The 20,704-nt window shown below is 50.7% G+C and overlaps 1 protein-coding gene across 8 annotated transcripts in view; it reads left to right on the forward strand.

Annotated features, from left to right (window-relative positions):
• Positions 1 to 20,704, forward strand: part of Eps15l1 (epidermal growth factor receptor pathway substrate 15 like 1) — an 82,504-nt gene that overhangs the window by 32,613 nt on the left and 29,187 nt on the right. For all 8 annotated transcript variants that reach the window (XM_017795951.2, XM_008824661.3, XM_029559378.1 and 5 more), the window contains 9 exons: positions 5,257 to 5,414; positions 7,393 to 7,549; positions 7,786 to 7,871; positions 9,400 to 9,472; positions 9,985 to 10,146; positions 11,435 to 11,632; positions 12,917 to 13,081; positions 18,149 to 18,272; positions 19,530 to 19,580. In XM_017795951.2, the coding sequence (XP_017651440.1) occupies positions 5,257 to 5,414; positions 7,393 to 7,549; positions 7,786 to 7,871; positions 9,400 to 9,472; positions 9,985 to 10,146; positions 11,435 to 11,632; positions 12,917 to 13,081; positions 18,149 to 18,272; positions 19,530 to 19,580 (1,174 nt within the window). The remainder of the gene's footprint in view (positions 1 to 5,256; positions 5,415 to 7,392; positions 7,550 to 7,785; positions 7,872 to 9,399; positions 9,473 to 9,984; positions 10,147 to 11,434; positions 11,633 to 12,916; positions 13,082 to 18,148; positions 18,273 to 19,529; positions 19,581 to 20,704) is intronic.

A 20,704-nucleotide genomic window follows, 5' to 3' on the forward strand; every position in this document is an offset into this window, starting at 1 on the left:
GTGGTGGCTGGCAGGAGTCCCTTAGGCAAGCTTGCTGGTGTGGTGAGCGACCCCACCTCTGTAAATGAAGTGTGTGTGCACATATCACATGGTTATGTGAAATAGTTAACAGGCACGGGCTCTCCTCTCATCACTTTCCATTTAGCACAGCCATTTTTGGCACATTGACTTCCTCCCGAGTCCACAATCACTGGAGCAGGGCTTAAACTCACGACCCCTTCCAACTGAGAAAGTGTCCTGTGACTCCAGCTTTAGAGGTACAAGATGTGTACAAACAAGGCATGTGTGGATAGTAAACCACGCCACATTAGTTTAAAATAACTTCTTTGGTATATAATTTTACTGTTTATTAAAGGTGCCAGCACATTTGCATGCTAATGAGGTGAATGTGTTTGTTGCTTTTGCATAAAGACTTGATACTCGGGCTGGAGAGACGGCTCAGTGGTTAAGAGCACTGACCGCTCTTGCAGAGGACCTGGGTTCGATTCCCAGCACCCACATGGCGGCTACGAACCGTCCTTAACTCCAGTTCCAGGGGACTACGACGCCCTCTTCTGACTTCCACAGCATTGCACGACACAGGTGCACTCACATACATGCGGGCAATACACTCATGCACATAAACTAGAAATAACAAATAAAATCTATATATATAAAAGGACTTGATACTACAGGACTACCAGTTGGGCCTCCTCAGCACTTCTCAGGGTTGGTCACCATCTTGACTTTAGAGTTGAAGTGCTGAGAATGCATATGTTGTACGGAATGGTAGAAGCATTCCAGAAACTGTTGGGCGGGGGCGCTGAAGAGATAGCTGAGGCCCAAAGTGCTTTCCATGCAAGCAGGAGGATGTGAGTTTGGTTCCCCAGCACCCATGTGAAGTTAGGCATAGCAGTACTCACTTCTAACTGCAGCATGTAGGTAGTGCTAGAGTTAGAGGAGGCAGGCAGATCTCTATGAGATCCAGCCTGGTCTACATAACAAGTTCCAGGCCAGCTGGGGCTACAGGGAGACCCTGCCTCAGAAAAAAACAAAGTAAAAATTAAAAAGGTGGCAAGTGATTGATGAGGACACCCAGCATCAACCTCTGGCTGCTACATGCATATGCATATACGTGGGTGCACACAGACACACATGCACACATGAGAATGTATAAACACACAGACAAATTATTTGGAAATTCTGCCTTTATCCCAAGCCAAAATATATTTAATAATTTTGTTTATAAAAATTTTTTTTTAATTTTATTTCATTATTTTTATTTTTTTTGTGTGTGTGTATGCGTGTATTGCCTGCATGTAGATGAGTGCACCTGTGTAGTGCAGTGCCCCAGGAGGTCAGAAGAGGCTGTTGGATCCCCTGGGACTGGAGTTACAGAGAGTTGTTAGCTGCTCTGTGGGTGCTGAGATTCGAACCTGGGCCTTCTGCAGGAACAACCAGTGGTTCTTAACCGCTGAGCCATCTCCCCAGCTCCTAAAATTTATTTTTTATTTGTATGTGTGAACATATGCACACTTGTGCAAATGTACATCTTCCTGTACATACAGAAGCCAGAAGAGGCATTGGACCCCTCACCCAGTATACCTTGCAGGTTAATATGAGTGCTGGGATCCAAATGCTGGTCCTCACAATTACATAGCAAGTGCTCTTAACTGCTGAGCCTTCTCTCTAGCCCTTCATTTAATGAGTTTTTTTTTTTAACAGATTTATTATTTTTATATTATTTTTCTGCGTATGTGTGTGCCTGAGTTTATGTGCACCATGTACATGCAGGAGCCTATGGAGGCCAAAAGAGACATCTGATCCCCTGGAACTGAGGTTACAGGCAGTTGTGATATGCAGTGTGGGTGCTGGGAACTAAACCCCAGTCCTGTGCATGAGTGGTACATGCTTTGAACCGCTGAGCCATCTCTCTAGCTCCTTGTTTAATGATTTTTTTTAAAAATGAAACTCAAGATAGCAGTTGGAATCGCAGTTGTTAAAACCAAGCATTCTGACACACAGTCCCAGATACATTAGTTTGATGCTTGAACAGTGATGACAGGAGAATACCACAGGCCTTTGTGTAGGCATAGTATAACATATTTCTGTTAGAGCAGAACTGTTGGGTGGATAGTAAACATGGGGGGTGACTGTTGCACATCAGAACAGACTCTTCCAGCCAGGCAGAGTGCTGCTGTCCGTGGTTCCAGCTACTCAGGAAGCTGAGGCAGGAGCATCATTGGGCCTGGGTGCATAGTGAGCTCCTCTCAAGACAAGCCTCCAGCCAGGCTTTGTAGTGCACACCTGTAATTCAACCTGGGCTACAGGGGGGATTACAGTATCCCTGGGACTTTGCAGCAGCCCCTACCATATGACCTAAAGGTGTGAGATGGGGAGGCCAGTTTCAGGCAAAACCATATCGCTGCCAGCTGCTTTTGTGAGGTTTGTGTATGGTGTATTTGGATTTATCGTGTGTGCATACCACAGGAGGTGTGTGGAGGTCAGAGGACAACTTGAGGGAATTGGTTCCCTTCTTCCCCCATGTGAGTGCTAGGGATGGAACTCAGGTCATTAGGCCTGGCATCAGGAGACTTGCCCCTCTGAGCCATCTCACTGGCTCTCTCATGTGGTTTTGAAGGTAAACTATGGCAGGTGAGCAGGCTGGTCAGCACCCCACTCATATTAGAACAAGGATAGTGGCAATGACAGCAAGAAAGGTAGGTCTAGATGGTTTGTGCTTGCCCTTGACCTAGGTGGAAAGTTTAGCATTCAGTTCAGGAGGCTCATTTCCAGGGAACTTGTAGGACACGGTGCTGTCCCTACAATTTAAAGAGGTCATTGGGAGCGGGGAGGCTGATGTCTTGGGGTAGCTTAGTGCCCTCAGCTTCTGTGGCCACTTCAGGTCAGATGGGAGGCAGGGCAGGGTATTAACCTCCACTCTGTGAGCTTCCCCTGGCTGACTGTTAGCTCGCCATGTTCTGACGGCCCACTGTTACCTTTTTTTCTTTATTATTATTCCATGTGAGTGTATACAAATGCACATGAGATGCTGGGAATGGAACCCAGGGTCTTGCACAGGCCAGGCAGGCATTCTGCCATTTAGTCATGCCCCTGGCCACTCACTGGGGGATTCTAGGCAAGGGCTCTACTCCTGAGCCACGTTCTCAGCTCCTTCAATACTGGTATCTTCTCGCCCTCCCCAGCCATGCTCAAGAGTGTCTCCAGGGTGCTGCTACACAACAGCCCCCGTTCCCTGTTCTCACCGAGTTGTGTACAGTAAGCAGATCAGTTAACTGAGGGAGACCCAACAGTCAGGGGTGGCAGAGCCAGACAGAACCCAGCCTGGACGTTCCAGGGACGGGATGGGGCTTCCTACAAAGGAGCCGACTGGAAGGTCACCAGTGAGGTGATACCTGAGCTGAAATGACAAGAAGCCATTAGAAGGACCAGCGATGGCTGGGCCCTGAGTGGGAATACTTGGTATATTCTAAAACAGGAAGGGCGGGTGGGATCAGAGATGGCCAAGGCTGGGCTCATCCTTGCACAGCTATTGTTTTCTAGGACAGCTACCCAACCATCTCTTAGCAGAGGCCTTGCAGGAGAAAGCTGTAGTGAAGTGGGTGGTGGGTGGAGTAGGTGTATAACTGGCTGGAACGCAAGTGAAGCCTGCCAACCTCAGACTCCCCCCACTTATCTCCAGGCTCTCCCCAGACCCATGTTACCAGTAGCCCCTCTTCCCCCAAGGACAGGGAGTCTGGTTGTGAAAATGAGTGTTGCCTAGGACCCCACAGTCATGTTCACCCTTAGGCCCCAGCACATGGTTCTGTGCCCTTGTAACCTGGGTCACATGGTAAGGCTCAGTTCATTTTATTGGCACAGCAAATGGGACTTTTGCCTTCCCAGAAATTTAATTTCTCAGGATTGTCTACCCAGATACCTTCTACCTCATCCACTCAGCTCAATTGATTCCTGCCACTTCTTCTCTGGGGTCTCTGGCTTCTGATAGCTTGTTGTAGCCCGTTGACATAAAGGGAGTTTCTTAGGCTGGGTTCTGTTGCTATAACTGAATCTCACAGGCCAGGTCATTTATAAAGAACAGAGGGCTGAGCCGGGTATGGTGGCACACGCCTTTAGTCCTGGCACTTGGGAGGCAGAGGCAGGCGGATTTTTGTGAGTTCAAGGCCAGCCTGGTCTACATAGTGAGTTCCTGGATAGCTGGGGCTACGGGGAGACCCTGTCTCAAAAAGACAAAAAAAAAAACCCAAAAAACCCAGAGGGCTGTAACTCACTGCCTGAAGGCTGAGAAGTCAAAGATGAAGGTGAAGGCTGTCCTGTGATAACATTTCAGAGGGCCTCACTTGGTAAGACAAAAGCAGTCAGGCCAGACACACAGCCTTGGCATTGAGTCAGGCATTCTGAGTCATGTGAATGTGGGGAATGTGTTTGGGAGGACAGACACAAGCTCTGTGAAGATACTACATTGTTGCATAGATGAGAGCACAGGCATCACAAGTTTTAATGTCTTTATTAGGGTTCAGTAGCCAGTACTGAACATGACTCTTGGGCTCAAAGAGGCTGTGGGGCATGGCTGCACAGCACAGGTCAATCCTTTGCTGATAATGTGCCCTGTGCCCATTGAAGTCAAGGTCTCACTATATGTAGTACTAGCTGGCCTAGAACTCCTGATCCTCCTGCCCCTCCTGCTTCATCAGATCTGAGCAATGATTGTACTGAAAAAAAAAAAACAGTGGAAACTGGATGAGACAAATGTCTGTAGAATCAAGGATGCAGACACTGTGAGCCTTGCTGCGGTGAGCCGGTTGGAGACACCAGGTGACCATCCTATCCATCAGTTGTGGGAAGAGCTGCGTGTAAGAGCTGTGCTCAAGAGTTCTGGGGGCCTGGGTTTTGAAGAGGCTGCCGTGGTGGGGCCCACAGTGCTAGTTGCTTTTTTTCTTCAGTGAAACTTGAGCAGGCAGTGGGAGCAGGCAGCAGGACCTAACCCCAGAGCTGTGGGCACCTTACCGCACCAGGCTGTTAGCCTCAGGCTAGGGGCCCTCTGATGTGCTGGGGCCTCTGAAAGGGCCTGCACAGCTACCTGTCACCTATCAGGAACACAGTTGTGCTGGTACCTGAAGGAGGCCAGAGTGGGGCCAGGTCCCCCGCATCATGGTGGCTCTCAGAGATGCTTTCAGTAAACAGAGGAGCTGAGGGGTCTGGCTTGGGGCTCACTTCTCATGAACAGCTTCCAGTTAACTGTTGTGATTGTTTCAGCCACCAGTGGCCTGGGTGGTGCCGGTGGCAGACAAGATGCGGTTTGATGAGATCTTCCTGAAGACTGACCTGGACCTGGATGGTTATGTGAGTGGCCAGGAGGTGAGGGAGGTCTTCATGCGCTCAGGCCTTACTCAGAACCTGCTGGCACACATCTGGTAAGGATGGAAGCCACAATGGAGGTGGCTCAGATGGGGAGACAAAGAGGAGGGTGGGGCTCAAGGTCTCCTACCCACCTACTGCAGGTCTTGTCCAAGTGAGGAAGGGCGAAGCCCCTGCTTCCTGGGAGTTAGCCCTTGCCTGGCGGTCCTAAAGTGCTCTAACTAGCTCTAGCACAGGAGGCCAGACTTTGCCTCAGCTGCTGTGTGACAGGCACTTGTCGCAACTTGAGGAATCCCTTTGTGTGGGCTCCAGTGGTACTAGCCTGGGTATTCCGCAGAGACTCTGCTTGGAAGAGTAGCACCCTGTTTCCAGCAGAGTGACAGGCAGGTGGCCAAATCCTTGTCTGTACCTCAGTGTTGTGTGGACCTTTTTCTGTGGGGATGTGACAGGTGTCTCCCCCACCTCAAGACAGGGCACCAACAACAATTTCAAGTAGGATTCCACCAAAGCCCAGTGTAGGGAACAGGTTTTTTGTGCTCACTTACAGAGCATGTGTGACCCCAAAGCAGCCACACACCACTGAAAAACCTCATCCAGCATGGGTTCTAACCCTGTAGCTTCCCCCTCCTACCCCCATCAAACTGAAGAAAGAAGGGAAGTGAAACCCATTTCTTGTGGGGTGGGCAAGTGAAAGAATGAACCCAGTTAAGGCCACTGTGCGTGGCGACCTCAGTGCCAAGAGGGGAGCAGTGGTGTGGAGGAGACATGCAGGGTCTGCCTGTTGTGCAGTGGTGTCAGACTCATGGTACTGGACTCCTGGTGATGTGGATGACTGCAGACAGCCCATGTTTGCTCTTCATGGATGCTCTGCAGTAGCTATAGCACAGGGTATGGACACACGAAAGCATTGCACCCCACTCCATCTGACCACAGCCCTGATCAGTGACCCTCCTAAGGGTCTGTGCTCACAGGACTGCTCATTGCCAGCATCTGAACTGGAGTCTGGCGTGCCTAAAACCAGGAGGCAGAAGGCAGCTTCAGGAGAAGCACGTGGCATGACAGGGAGACATGTCTCAAGGCCTCCAGAGCTTTATGCCCTGCTCTGTTCCAGTGAGTGTTCTGGAGCCTCTGCTCTGGCTGTACAGGGCCACCGCATGCTGCTATTCACTGCCCACGTTTGAAAGGACCAGAAGGCCTTGAATGAGGCAGGAGGAGCAGGAGCTGCAGGCCAGCCTGGGCTACATAGCAAGACCCTGTCTTCAATAGTGTGGGACATACTACTTGAAAGAAACTGCTCTGTGCCTGACAGCCGTACCCCTAAGTAGCCTCTGTGGGCCCAAGAGGCAGGTTTAGCGCATGCGAGTTTCTGACCATGGAACTAGCCAAACAGCATCTAGTTAGGACCTGTGATGTCTTGTCATAGTCTGTGGTATCTGGTCAGGGCCTATGTTTTGGTTTACAAAAACCCCATCTTCTCATATTGCTGCCCGACAGGCATGGAGAGAGCCCAAGGTCCCTTTGATAAGGCTCAAGTCCCCTCACTCCCAAAGGCCCACCCCTAGCACCACCCAATTGGGAGTTTTAGGGGCTATAGACCACAGCATGAAAAGAAGCGTTGCTGATCAGAATCCTCACGGGAAACCAGTGGGCCAGTCTTCCAGGCTGCGCAGCCTCCAGAATTGCAGGCTAGACGACACCTGATGCCCTCTCTGCCCAGGGGTGTTGGTCTGTGCTGGGCACCTGCGTTGAGGCTCCAGGAACAAGATGAAAGCCTTTCCCTTGCAGGCTGCTGGGGCCTTCCTGAAAGGGAGCACTTTTGTGTTCTGTCAACTTGAGCCCTGCTCACACACAGCCCACCAGTGAGCAGCCTCAGGTCCTCACCTGTCACTGATGGTGACATCAGAGGTGGCACCTATGGTGCCCAGTGCAGAAAGGGCCTTCTGTGGTCCCGATGGGTTTGGTGAAAGTGGGGCTGACTTGGTGCTGGCTGGAACCCCATCCATGGTGTGTAATGGCGTCCCACGTCTCTCCCAGGGCCCTGGCCGATACGAGGCAAACGGGGAAGTTAAGCAAAGACCAATTCGCGTTAGCTATGTATTTCATTCAGCAGAAGGTCAGTAAAGGCATCGACCCTCCACAAGTCCTCTCACCCGACATGGTGCCGCCCTCAGAAAGAGGCACTCCTGTCCCGGTGAGTATCCAGACTCTCTGCTTCTGTTTGTGGCACTTGTGCTGGTGCCCAAGAGCCCCGCAGTCCAAGCCGTGATGCCCAGTAGGCCTGGGGGATGGGGGATCTGGGTGCTCACTCACCTTTGTGTATTCTCAGGACAGCAGCCAGCACTTTTGTCCTCTGGGCCCCAGGCCTATACCTGCTGTATGGAGATGTGGCTTGGCCCTTGGTGATTTCATGCCTGACTTTGATCCTAGGACAGTTCTAGTGCTCTTGGCTCAGGCGAGTTCACTGGAGTGAAGGAGCTAGATGACATCAGCCAGGAGATTGCCCAGCTACAGAGGTATGAAGTGTGGCCAGCACTCTGCCCTCATCCTGGCCAGTTGCTGGACACAGTGGGCTTGAACATCATCGAGACCTCTTAGACAGAGGGGAGGGATTTGATCCTCATACTGGCTTCAGTTTGAGCCAGAGCCTGTGGGGGCGGGGGGGGCTTAGGTGGGTTGTGGCCAAACAGCTACTTGCACTGGCCCTGCAGACAGAGATGGCCACAGACACCAGGGACAAGGAGAGACACTAGTACGGGAACTGGCCTGCATCCAAGGAAACAGCCTGGGTCCTGAGTGCCTGGCATTCACAGTGGGCTACCTCCACACCGCCTACTACAGAGCAGCTAGAGTGGGCACAGGGGCCAGGCGACCTCACTGGTCTGCCACAGGACTCCGCAGGCTGGGGACTCCACAGGCTGGGGACTTCGCAGACTGGGAGCTGCCACTTCATTCTGCATCACTCCACCTCTTCCCCTAGCTTCCCCAGCCCAGCTTTGCCTTGCTGTTCCTTTCCTCTAGAACCATCTTCCACCATATTTGCTCAGTCCCACATCTTCCCTCAGAGTCCTTCCCAGGCTCTTATGCAGGACAGCCTTTTACCTTGCTCCTTCCTGGTGCCCCAGGTGGCACCTTCTGCAGTTCTTTATCACCAGCGTTCCCATTGACCTGTTGAGTGGGTCATGGGCTACTCCTGAGTGTCAGGCTCAGTCATAGGTGAGCAGGTGTGGGATGGGCAGGGGGCTCTTCCAGTGGGATAAAAGTCACAGAAATGGAGCAGTTCTTGTGGCATAAATAAATTACTCCACAGTTCTATAGGTGGAGGTTCAGTCTCCTGAAGCAGGCTGTCCGGGGCATTTGGAACGTGAGGACGAGGTGCGTGCCTGCATATTGGGGACGTGCCAGGTCCTTGCTACTATGGGTCCCAGCTCTCTGTTCCTCACTGGTTGTCAGCTGGGGGCTCCTCACTGCCTTTGGATACCACCCCTGTTCCTTCATCAGCAAGGGAGGTCTTTGTCATGCCTAGGATAGCTTCACTTTCCTCTTTGGCCACCAGGTGGAGACAGTGCTCTGCTTCTAGACAGAGGTGGCTTTGGGAGGGAGGGCTTGTGTTTGTAAGGCCCAAGGGGAGATTGTTGTGTTAGCCTATTTAGTGTTGCTGTAACAAAAATCCCTGAGACTGGGTAATGTAGAAAGAAAAGGAGTTTGTTTAGCTCATTTGGAAGACCAATCACGTGACAAGCTCCAGGGACTCTGGCTAGATCTGGAACTTACCAGGCTCCTGAGAGAACTATGTTAATTTTTCCAAAAGTAGCTGGTCCATGACTGAATTGCCTTGCTCTGACCATCCCACTTCACTCCAGCACTGCAGACCAAGTTTCCCACACACGAACCTTTGTGGAACATTCTCAATCCACATCCAGACACAGGAGCTAGAAGGCTCTGAATGGGAACCCTGGAATTAGGCCCAAGAAGTCGGGCAGTTTTATGCCATGACATTGTCACCCGACTGACTGTTTTCATGAAATGCCTTTAAACCTTCAGAGAAAAGTACTCACTGGAGCAAGACATCAGAGAGAAGGAAGAGGCGATCAGACAGAAAACCACTGAAGTACAGGTAAGGCTTCAGCTGCTTTGTATTAAATGTAGGGGCTGTGTAAGTGTTAGCACAAGTATCTTGAGCTTTGCTCAAAAGTGATGGGTCTCTTGGTGGTGCTGCAATGGATGTTTGGTAACATCAGTAGTCCTCCCAGTTGCCCATGTGTGCCAGCAGATTCTGGGACAGACCCCAGGGCCTGAAGTGCACTCAAAGGCGCTGGGGAGAGGACCTGGGGACTTGCACATGCTCAGCTGGCCTGGGATGCAACTCAAGGAAAATGTGTCTAGCAGAGCCAGAACAGAACCCAGGGTCTTGTACACATCCTGGGAAAGCACCATGAGTGGAACCCAGGGCCTCTTAGGTTCTCAGCAGTGACGGGAAGGAAATTGGGGGACCCCAGGCATGCTTGGCAGGTACTGGGGATGAACCCAAGGGCCCATACATGGTCTACTGCAGAGTCTAGCCCAGCACTGTTTCTAGTCATTTAATCTTGTTCTGGCCTCATTACCAGTGCCTACCTGTCTCCCTAGGAACTACAGAACAACCTGGACCGAGAAACGAGCAGTCTTCAGGAGCTTGAAGCTCAGAAACAGGACGCCCAGGACCGCCTGGATGAGATGGACCAGCAGAAGGCCAAACTGCGGGACATGCTGAGTGATGTGAGGCAGAAGTGCCAGGATGAGACTCAGGTGGTGAGTCTCCATAGTTGAAAGGTGTTTCCCCACTGTTGACGGGTATGTCTGGGTTTCTCTGAGTCATTACCTGCAGCATGACATCCTGCTTGTTTGGTAGAGTTGGAAGCAACCAGGCCTTTGAGGCCTGACCTGTAAATGGCCCATCTGAGGTATACAACATTAGTACCCAGGAGCCTCTTCTACCTCCTAGTGTCCCCACTGCTTGTCACAAACTGGAGGCTATAGCCCAGGTAACTGCAGAGCCCTTACGTTCCTTCTGTGGTTGTGTGCAGACTTCAGCCTGGGACAGGTAGCGAGCTCACGCTTGTCGTGTGCCTTGCTCCTCCCTATTCCTGAGTGGTCTGTTGTCCACCACACGGGAAAAGCTAGTGTTCTTGTTTGTTTTGCACTGCTGGGGATGGAACCAGGGCCTGTGTATGCCAGGCAAGTGCTTACCATGGAGCCATGGCCCAGTCCCTGCCTTTGCAATCTGGTCTTAGATTTGGGGTAGAAAGAATTGCACTGGAGGAAGCCAGCCATATGAGCTAGGGTTAGGTGGCCTCTTCCCTGGGCCTCTTTGTAGGAGATAAGAACTCTGTCTTAGAGGATGCTGGAGATAGCTCGGTAGGTGAAAGTGCTGGCCATGAAAGCATGAGGAACTGTGTTTGAATCCCCAACCACCCCTCCCTCCCGCCGAAAGCTGAACATGTAACATTGTAACCCCAGCATCCCTGCTGGGAGATGGGAGCTGGAGACAGGAGGGCCAAACAACAAGGAGGGCTGACCTCTGGTCTCCACATAGACACCATGACACACTTGAATGCATGTGCACACAGACTCTCAGTAGTGTTCCATCCTGCACTATGGATCCTTCTTTCGTTCCTTCATTTGTATTCAATTTATTTTGAAACAGGGTCTCATTGTGTGTTCCAGGCTAGCCTGGAGCTCACCACCCACCTACCAGCCTCTCGAGCATCAGGGTAACAGGTGTGTGCTCCCACTCCTGTTCTACATATTTTTATTTTTTATTTTATTTCCTTATGTATTTGTCTATCTGTTAGGGGTGTGCACAAATGTGGAAGTCAGAGAACAACTTAGGGGATCGGTCCTCCCCTTTCACCATTTGAGTCCTAGGGATGGAACTCAGAGGGTCATCAGGCTTGGTGGCGAGCGCCTTCACCTTCTGAGCCGTCTTCCCAGCCTAGCTCTGCTTCTCCAGAGCCACCCTTCAGGCTCACACAGGGTGAGCACTCTGATGCGTTTTTCTGTGCTCTGTCTTGTGAATCCTTTTGCCCTCTCTCCTCAGATCTCATCACTGAAAACCCAAATCCAGTCTCAGGAATCTGACTTAAAATCCCAGGAGGATGACCTGAACCGGGCCAAGTCAGAGCTAAACCGGCTGCAGCAGGAGGAGACGCAACTGGAGCAGAGCATCCAGGCTGGTCGTGCCCAGCTGGAGACTATCCTCAAGTCCTTGAAGTCCACACAGGATGAGATCAACCAGGTGCCACCATGGGGATGCCATGCACTCAGTGCAGCTGGGGTCCACTGTGTGTGCACTGTCACTGCAACTCTCCCAGAGTACTCTGGGGCAGCAGTGCTGGGGATATTAGCTGTTTAAGGGCTTCCTAGACTGTGGCCCAGGGTGCCTCCTGACTCTCAAGATGCCTGGCCTCCCTCCCTGTTAGGATTACAAGAACCTCATGAGATGGTTAGGAGAAAGTGCTGGTCCTGCCCTGCCCTCCTGCATGTGGTGGTCACCAACCCCTGACAGGCTCTGGGTGGTAGGCCATAGATGGCATGATGCTGACCAGTAGGAAAATGACCTAGCCACATGACCCCTGGACTGAAGTGGCCTGCTGGTCTACAGTCTGCAGGCTGATAGGCCCATGAGGCTCTCCCCACCCCAACACGCTCCAGTGGCTTCATGAACCATGTTGTATTTTGTCCTTTAGTTTCTGTAGGGTTACTTTCAGTAACCTGTTGAGTCAAGATGGGTCCAAGACACATGTAGACGCCACTAGCTGCCATGTGTGTCACCGCCCTGTCAGCCACCGCAGCAGGCCTCTGTCCATCATTTCCTTTTCTGTTTGTTTTTATTTGTTTGTTAGTTTCTTTTGAGACAGGGTCTCGCCCTGTAGTTCAGGCCACCCTTGAACTTGTGACCTTCCTGCTCCAGCTTTCTGAGTGCTGGATGGCAGGGATTTTGCTACCACACCAGGCCTTCTTATCATTTCTCTTTTTGTCTTTTTTCTAGCAGTATATATTAATGCACAGCAGGTTTCATCATGGCATTTCCATACATGTCTTTCCATCACTCCCAGTGCTCCTCTTTGAACAGGAGGAACCAGACCAGACCCAGAGTTGCACAGCGAGTAAGGCCAGGTGGAGGTACACACTGACCACCCTCCCTTTCTGGGCTTCACGTGTCCTTTGTAGGAGCAAGGGGAAGCAAGTGGAGGGCTTCATAGCCCCAGCCTGAAACATGACTGCTGACTCAGTTGAAGAGATTATGAATCTAGATCTGGATCAGTTAACATTTCATTGAGCATTGGCAGACATTTGGGTGAGCGCAGGTCCCTCTCAGGTACTGGGACACAGAGCCTCCAGAGTAGCAGGTCCCTCTCAGGTACTGGGATGCAGAGCCTCCAGAGAAGCAGCAGTGCCTTTCCTGGCTGCTGACAATAGTCTGTGTACTCCAGTCCTTACCAGTGTGTGAATTCTGGGGCAGGGTGTCTACCGGTTGACCCAGAGCTGCCCTTGATGCCTATGGTATTTGTCTTTATAGGCAAGGAGCAAGCTGTCACACCTGCAGGAGAGCCGCCTGGAAGCTCATCGGAGCCTAGAACAGTATGACCAGTTGCCTGACGGGGTCCCCAGCACCAGCCTGCCTGACTTGGCTGCCCTGAGTGAAGGTGTCTTGCTGGCAGAAAGAGGCAGCTTTGGAGCCATGGTAAAGGTTGAATAAGCATTTCCTGGCCCATGTGGGTCTATTCCAGCTGTGGATCCGCATGTGTGCCAGGCTCATCAGTGAGCAGCTACTCCTTGTTTTTAATGGCACCCTGCAGAACCCAGGTGACCGAGTTCTACCCTGCCACCCTGAAGCCAGTGAGGCTGAGTTCTCCATGTCCTTAGAAGGCTTCTCTTGGGCCAGTTATCTAAGTGCAGAGGGCCTGGCCAACATAACCAAAACCAATTTGGTTCCATGCTTGTAGAAGCCCCCACACTCCTGTTGGGGACCTGGAGTGCATGTGTATCCTTCTGTAGAGAGCCCCTTGAAAATCAGATGCATCCAAAAGATGAAAGAGAACGGGTTGGAGACGCATCTTGTTGGTGAGCGTTGCTAAACATGCATAGGATCCTTGGTTCCATCCTCCAGTGAGTCTGCATGTCAGCTAGCAGTGGACTCTCCTGTGGCTACTTTAGGACCTTAGGATATTGCTCCCAGGCTTATGGGAACCGGCCTGGGTCACCTGTGAGCCACCGACACCCAAGCAGGTGTGACAGTCTTTCAGGTTGTCTGTGTCCATTGTTGGGAGCCTCCAACCCGCTATGTCTGTGTGGTGGGACCAGCTGGTTCTAGTGTTGGGAGTGTTGCACTGCCTGCTGCAAATTCACCTTCCAGGGCTATGCCTTGCACTGTAAGCACAGTCCCCTGTGCCTCCCCCCCTTCATCCTTTATCTTCTTGAGTTCTTAGAACTCACAGGGAAGCCTGTGCCTCCCCTGCACCGCTTAGAAGGTGCTGTTAGTGCTCTCACCTGTCCCTTGTAATCTGGCCGCCCTCAGGTCCCCTTCACTCTTGGACTGGCTAACAGGTAGCTTCTTGCCCACTGTGGCCCTCTGGCTTCACTGGTCCATGGAATTCTCATGGAATTCCCTGCTCTATAGCCTCTTTGTCCCTTGTGTGTGTTTCTGCCATAAGCCTGTTCTTCATCCCTGTCCAGTCCTTACAGCTAGCTGGTCCTGTGTCCTGGTCTAGGGAAGTACTCCCGTTAACATCCTGTGGTGTTTTGTTTTGTTTTGTTTTGTTGTTTGTTTGTTTGTTTTCTTTTTAGACAAGCTCTTACTCTCTAGCCCTGGCTGGCTTAAAACTTGGTATGTAGATGAGGCTGGTCTCACTGTCACAGAGATCTGCCTGTCTCTGCCTCTGAGTGCTGGGATTAAAGGTGTGGGCCAGCATGCCTGGCACTCCTGTAGTTTTTGTTAGACCTACATCACTGAATACAACTTAGCAATGGAGTAACTGATGTGTTGGTGGCAAGTGATTCCCCACTGCCACCACTAAAGCTTTTTTCTATTTTTCTTATTTTTGTTCGTTTTTTTAAATGGGCTGTTCAAACAATAGTCACTTGTGCAATGTGGATGTCAAATATGTTACTAGAAACTCACAGCTGGTGTCTGAAGGGAAAACTGTATCTTGTTGTACAAATACAGCTTTAAAACCATCTTGGGGGGTTGTTTCCATTTCTTAATAAACACTTTGAAGCAAGGTCTTTGTTTAGTGTTCCATCTGGGGACTGTCCAGAGCAGAGCGCGTTCCATCAGGTCTCCAAGGGGAGCAGGCTCCTGAAGAACAGTGCAACCAGAGTGGTTGCTTCCAGAGCTTTCTATGGGCAGTTCTCTTCAGATCACTAAGCTGAGTGTTAAGCATACCTGGTGTGACTTTTCCGAGAGACAAAGGATTCTTAAGTCCATATTCATTTATGTTATAAATTTTTGTTTTCAGTGCTGAGGGTGGAACCCAGGGCCTCGTTAGACAAGTGCTCAGCACTGAGCCAATGCCCCAACCAAAAGCCATTTTTTTTCTTTTTTGGTCTTTTTGAGACAGGGTCTCCCTGTAGCCCAAGCTGTCCTGGAACTCACTGTGTAGACCAGGCTGGCCTTGAACTCATAGAAATCCGCCTGCCTCTGCCTCCCAAATGCTGGGACTACAGGCGTGCACCACCACGCCTGGCTAAAGCCATATTTTTTTTATTATCTCTCCTCTGGTTGTGACTGATGGGAGCCTCTCCCTTGTGTACCCTGCCAGCAGAGAAAAAGTCACTCAGCATCCCAGTTTGCCTCTCTGAGGACTTGTGACAGGTCAGGTCCTCGGGCACTTCCAGCCCTGTAGCATGCTGAGACAGGTCAGTGGACCCCCCAGAGAGGAATCAGCTGTGGTCTGGTATAGAGCGTCTCTCTATACCAGAGCAGATGGCAGGAGCCTCAGCACAGGCTCCACCAATGCCCTTTAAAAGGAAGCAGTGTCCCAGAGCCTTTGATTCCCTTTCCGGGGCTATGTCTGTGTCCTGAAGAAGGTGGCACTTAGGACTGGCTACCAAACTTTTATCTCAGTACCCAGGGTGGCTCAGCAGTGGAGAGCTTGCCCAGCATGTGTGAAACCCTGGGTTTCTCAGCACTGAGAATTAGTAATTAAGTGAAATTAGTCAAATATATTTCACCTCTCCGAAGGGACTTAACACTCACCTCAAATGTAGTTGTAGTATATAATAATAACACCTCCATCAACGAGAGACCACATGAACATGACTGAGTGGTCCAGGAAGATGGCATCTACTGGTGACATCGAGATGTCTCTGATGGTGTGCACATAGGGACGTCACCCACTGGTATGTTTTGCAGAAGATGGCCCCTACATGGAAGTAGCATAGGCCTGTATTTGCCTGTTGCACTTCCTCGGGGTGACATGCCCTCAGTTCATTTTGAATGTGGGTGGTTACATTCACAACATTTGTAGGAGGCAAAAAAATTTTTTTTTCAGCTCTTGAGTGGCACATTCCTCATTTTAACGATGTGAGACCTGTAGTGTCTTTGCTGGATGCTAGGGCCTCAGGCGTGCTCAGCAAGGGCTTTACACTGAGCCAGACCCAGCTGCTCTGCATCTTCCTGAGCCCCCTTTGAAGGGGAGGGAGCCGTGGCTGCTCAAGCAGCCTGTAATTCCTCCTGGCCGTGTGTCATGGGCTCAGCCATCCAAGCAGAGGTGGCAGCCCAGGTTCCCAGTCTCCTTGTACCATTGAAAGCCATCAATTCACCGTCATCCATTCTTTGATCCTAAGTAAACTGACCTGTTAGTAAATGGTACATCAAAACTAAACGCTTCCTCCCTGAGGCCCAGCCATTGTGGCTAAGGCTGTAGCTTATCTGGGTCCTCTTCTCTCATCCCTCTGTCTTGTGGGAGTGCAGTTTACTGTGGGTAAGAACCCACAGTGTAGCACAAGAGGTCTACCCCCTGGCTTGTAGGTTCCTAGGTTAGGACTTCGCAGCATTTCTCTGTGAACTTAAACCCCAGCAGCCACACATCCATCCTTTGTCCATGCCATGGCACAAGAAGTCTCTCCCACCCCAGCCCACAGGCTTCCTATATCAGGACCTCCCACCAGCATCTCTCTGTCCCTGAACCCCAGCGGCTGGTTTTGGGGTGTATGCATCTCAGGGTCAGCAGCACCCTGGCATCTACAGGGAGCCCGGCACCATCAGCAGATGCTGTGTTTGGGCACATCTGTGTTTAACTTGCCTGAGGACCCGGCCTGGCTTCCCCAGGAAGGCCTGTGCCCAGAGGCTCCAAGGAATCGGTCCCAGGTAAGAGACTAGCCCTCCTGCTTTTTTTCCTGTCACAGCCTGCATTGCTGGCTGCTGCTGCTTTTTTATTTTTGTTTCTTTGTTTCTTGAGAGAATCTTGCTGTGTAGCCAGGCTGGCCTGTAAACTACTGATCCCCCTGCCTCAGTCTCCCAGGAGCTGGGGTGATGTCCTCTTAGCCCAGCTCCTCCTTCTGCCCTTGCTAACTGCCCCCAGGCAGAGGCAGCCTTATTACAAAAAGTGTCCTTTTGGACTGCTCGTGCCATTTCTTCAAACCCTTGTCTACTTTCACAGATGCACTTGCTTCACAATGACTTGGTTGCACTCAGTTTGACAGGCCAAGGTGCATCTGTGTCAGGAACAGAGTTGTGCTTTGAAGAAAAAAGACCGGCTGTGCATGGTGGTACATGCCTTTGATCCCAGCACTCAGAAGGTAGAGGCAGGTGGATCTCTGTGAGTCTAAGGCCACCCTAGATTACATAGTGAGTGCTGGGCTATAGGGAGAACCCCTCCCCAATGCAATGGCCCTGTTTTCACTGCAGGTATGTCTGTCTTAGGCAGAAGGGAACCCTGACTTCTAAGCCCATATGCTGTTTGCAGAGGTAACCCCCACCCCTGGCCGTTTGCCTCTACGAAAATGCACCCTTCAAAAGTAAATGTTTTTTTCTGCTGCTTTGAATACATTCGCCTGTGTCTAGAAATAAGCAGCTTTTTATAAAAATGCAAAGTGCCCTGCATGCTTTAGCAGCTGCCACTGCACAGTGCCACCCGAGTCCCATTTCCTCATTGGGCAGAAACGGCTCACTGGTTTCTTGGTGTAGGAACCATGATGAGGGTCATTACCCAGCCCTTAAGCCAGGCAACTTTTACTGGGGCTGGCAGCAGGCAGCTTCCATCTCCTTGTTCTACATTCACTCCCATTCTCGCTGTCCTTGGCTTCCATCATTTTACTGTGTGTCCCTGAAGTGTGGCAGCTCTGGGACCCTGGTGTGAGTAGATCGCACAGTGTGACCAGCCTCTGACTTCCACTTAGCATGTGTCCTCAAGTCTCCTCCATCTTATGGCCGGCTGTCCTTCCTCTTCAAGGCTGAATACTGTTGCACTGTATGGATGGGTGGATCCCATCTGCTTATTCATTTACCTGTTGGACATTTGGGCCATTTCCCCTCAAGGACTTTATTTTACACTTAGATTTACTGAGAAGTTACAAAGCTGTGGTGCAGAGTTTCCATGTGTGGCACACCCAGTTTCCACTATTGTCACAGAGAATGAGCCAAAGTCCAGGGCTGTAGTTAACCTGTCTCCACTTCAGTGACTCTTCTGCAGCATAGTCCTTTTTTACCACATCTTGTCAACTGCAGATGTGAGTTCAGTGTGGAATCCTGTACTTTGCTTAAATCAGAAATAACTCAGTGTCTGTCATGTTTCTTTACCCATCCTAGGATGATCCTTTCAAAAACAAGGCCTTGTTATTTAGCAACACCTCCCAAGAACTACATCCGGACCCCTTCCAGGCAGAGGACCCCTTCAAGTCTGACCCATTTAAAGGAGCTGACCCCTTCAAAGGTACCCCTGAGCCCACTTCCCGATGGAATAACTGTTTCTTAAGATTTATTTTTAATTACGTTTGTCTGCTTGTGGATATGTGCTTGTGAGTGCAGTGCCTGTACAGTCCAGAAGAAGGTGTCGAATTCCCTAGAGCTAGAGTTACAGGTGCTTATGCGCCACATGATGTGGGTGCTGGGGACTGAACTCAGATCCCCTGCAAGAACAGCAAGGGCACTTAACAGCTGTGCTGTCTCTCCAGCCCCAAGATTGTGTTGGTTATGCTCCTTAGAACTGTCAGATGCCTGGGGAAACCAGGAAACAGCAGCTTAAGATGGAGGGGAACAGACATGATGAGTCTCTCACGCTTCTCCCCCTGGTAACTAAAGAGCTAAGGTGTGAGGGTCAGAACGTGGAGGAGGGAATCTTGGAAGGGTTTCGGGCTTCCAGCATGCTGCCGCATTTGGGAGCTGGCCCACTTGACCCTCCATGATATGTTCCTAAGCCCTCAACAGGCTGGCACCTTCTTCCTCGCTTCCTCCCCAGTCAGTCTCATGATCAGATAGGGCCCATACCTAAATCTTTCTCTCACAAGTGGAGTTAACCCAGGGTCATCTATGAGCTGAGACTCCTTGAGACAAACAGAAGCTAGGACTCCAGGCTTCCCCAAGTTTCACAGAGCCCTGCAATACTTGGGGAGGGCTGACTAGACATTATGTTTTTTGGTGTTTCTAGTTTTGTGAGTATAGACTAGCTTTGAACTTCTTCCTCCTGCCTCAGAGTCCCTGGTGTTGGGTTGATAGGTGTGACCACCACACCTAACCCTGGCTGTACATTCTTCAGCATGGCTCCCAGCCAGGGACAAGACTGGTGGGAGCTCCCTTTGGCTTTCAGGTTTGGGTTGCAATATCTTAGGTTGAAGAGACAGATCAGGCAACCTTGGCATCATCCCAGGTCATGGTGACATGACCAGGACAGCCTCTGGCATCCCTGCCCTCTTACTGAAGAGGGAGGCAATGAGATGCAGGGAACCAGGGCGGAGAAAGAAAAGAGAGTCCTCCCAGGTCTGGTCCATGACGCACAACCTACCAGACATTCCGGTTCATCCTAAATATAGCTAGAAAACAGCACTGGCCCTAGGCTGCAGCTCTGCAGCTTTCACACAAAGTGTTTCTAGAGGCAGGGTAAGGAGGGAATCACTCTTTCCTAAACCATGCAGGAGACCACTTCCCCAGATCACCTGCACCTAACGCAATGTCTCTCTCTGTTCTGCTCCAGGTGACCCATTCCAGAGTGACCCCTTCGCAGAGCAGCAGACGGCTGCTGCAGGTAAAGGCTAGTTTCTGTGTGTCTCTGACACTGCTTAGAGTATCTCTAGACCTAGTTCCTTTGGGGAGCAGGGACACTTGTGTGGTAAGTTGCCTGTGTCCAGGTGTTTGGCTTAATACCACAGCATACATGGAGGGACCTCCAACCAGTCATGTCAGGAACTACCGATAATGTCGCAGAAAAGACAACCATCATGGATCATGTGAGCCTAATGTCTTGGTCCCTTCTGTATTCCCTGAGCCAGTGTCCCATTACATTGCCTTGGCTAGTCGCAAGCTCCTAGGCTCAAGCAATTCTCCTGCTTCAGTCTCTCCAGGGCCGAGCTCATAGGTGGATGGTGTCCTCCTTGCTCTTCCTTTATTATTTTTGAGCTAGGTACCCTATACACTGTGTAGTCCTCACTGGCCAGGAACTCTCAATGTAGACCAGGCTGGCCTGGAACTCTCAGAGCTCCTCCTACCTCTGCCTCCCTAGTGCTGGAGTTAAAATTCACCATTTAAGGACTGGAGAGATGATTCAGCAGTTAAGAGCACTGTCTGTTCTTGCAGAGGACCTGGGTTCAAATACCAGCACCCACATGGCGGCTAACAACTGTCTGTAACTCAGTTCCAGGGGAATCCAGTGCCCTCTTCTGACCTCCATGGGCATTGTACAATATGGGTGCACTTACACATACACAGTCAATACACTCATACACATAAAATAAAAATAATAAAGTTTTCTTTTGGAAAAAAAGAAAGGGGCTGGAGAGATGGCTCAGGGGTTAAGAACATTGGTTGTTTCTGCAGAAGACCTGGGTTCGAAGCCCAGCCACCCACACGGCAGCTAACAACTGTTTGTAACTCCAGTCCGAGCATCTGACAGCATCTTCTGACCTCCTCGGGCATTGCACGACACGGGTATACTTACCTACATGCAGGCAATACATGCATACACATAAAATAAAAATAAATAAAAATTTTTAAAAAATCTTACTATTTATTAATTGTGTGTGTGTGTATGTGTATATGTGTGTGTGTATGCATGCATGCATGCACGCTCATGTGCATGTGTGCCACAGTGCAGGTGTGGAGGTCAGAGGACAGCTTGGAAGAGTCGGTTCTCTCCTCTCACCATGTCAGTCC

The sequence above is a fragment of the Nannospalax galili genome, unplaced genomic scaffold (assembly GCF_000622305.1).
Source record: "Nannospalax galili isolate Female #2095 unplaced genomic scaffold, S.galili_v1.0 scaffold529, whole genome shotgun sequence".
In the NCBI taxonomy this organism is placed as follows: domain Eukaryota; kingdom Metazoa; phylum Chordata; class Mammalia; order Rodentia; family Spalacidae; genus Nannospalax; species Nannospalax galili.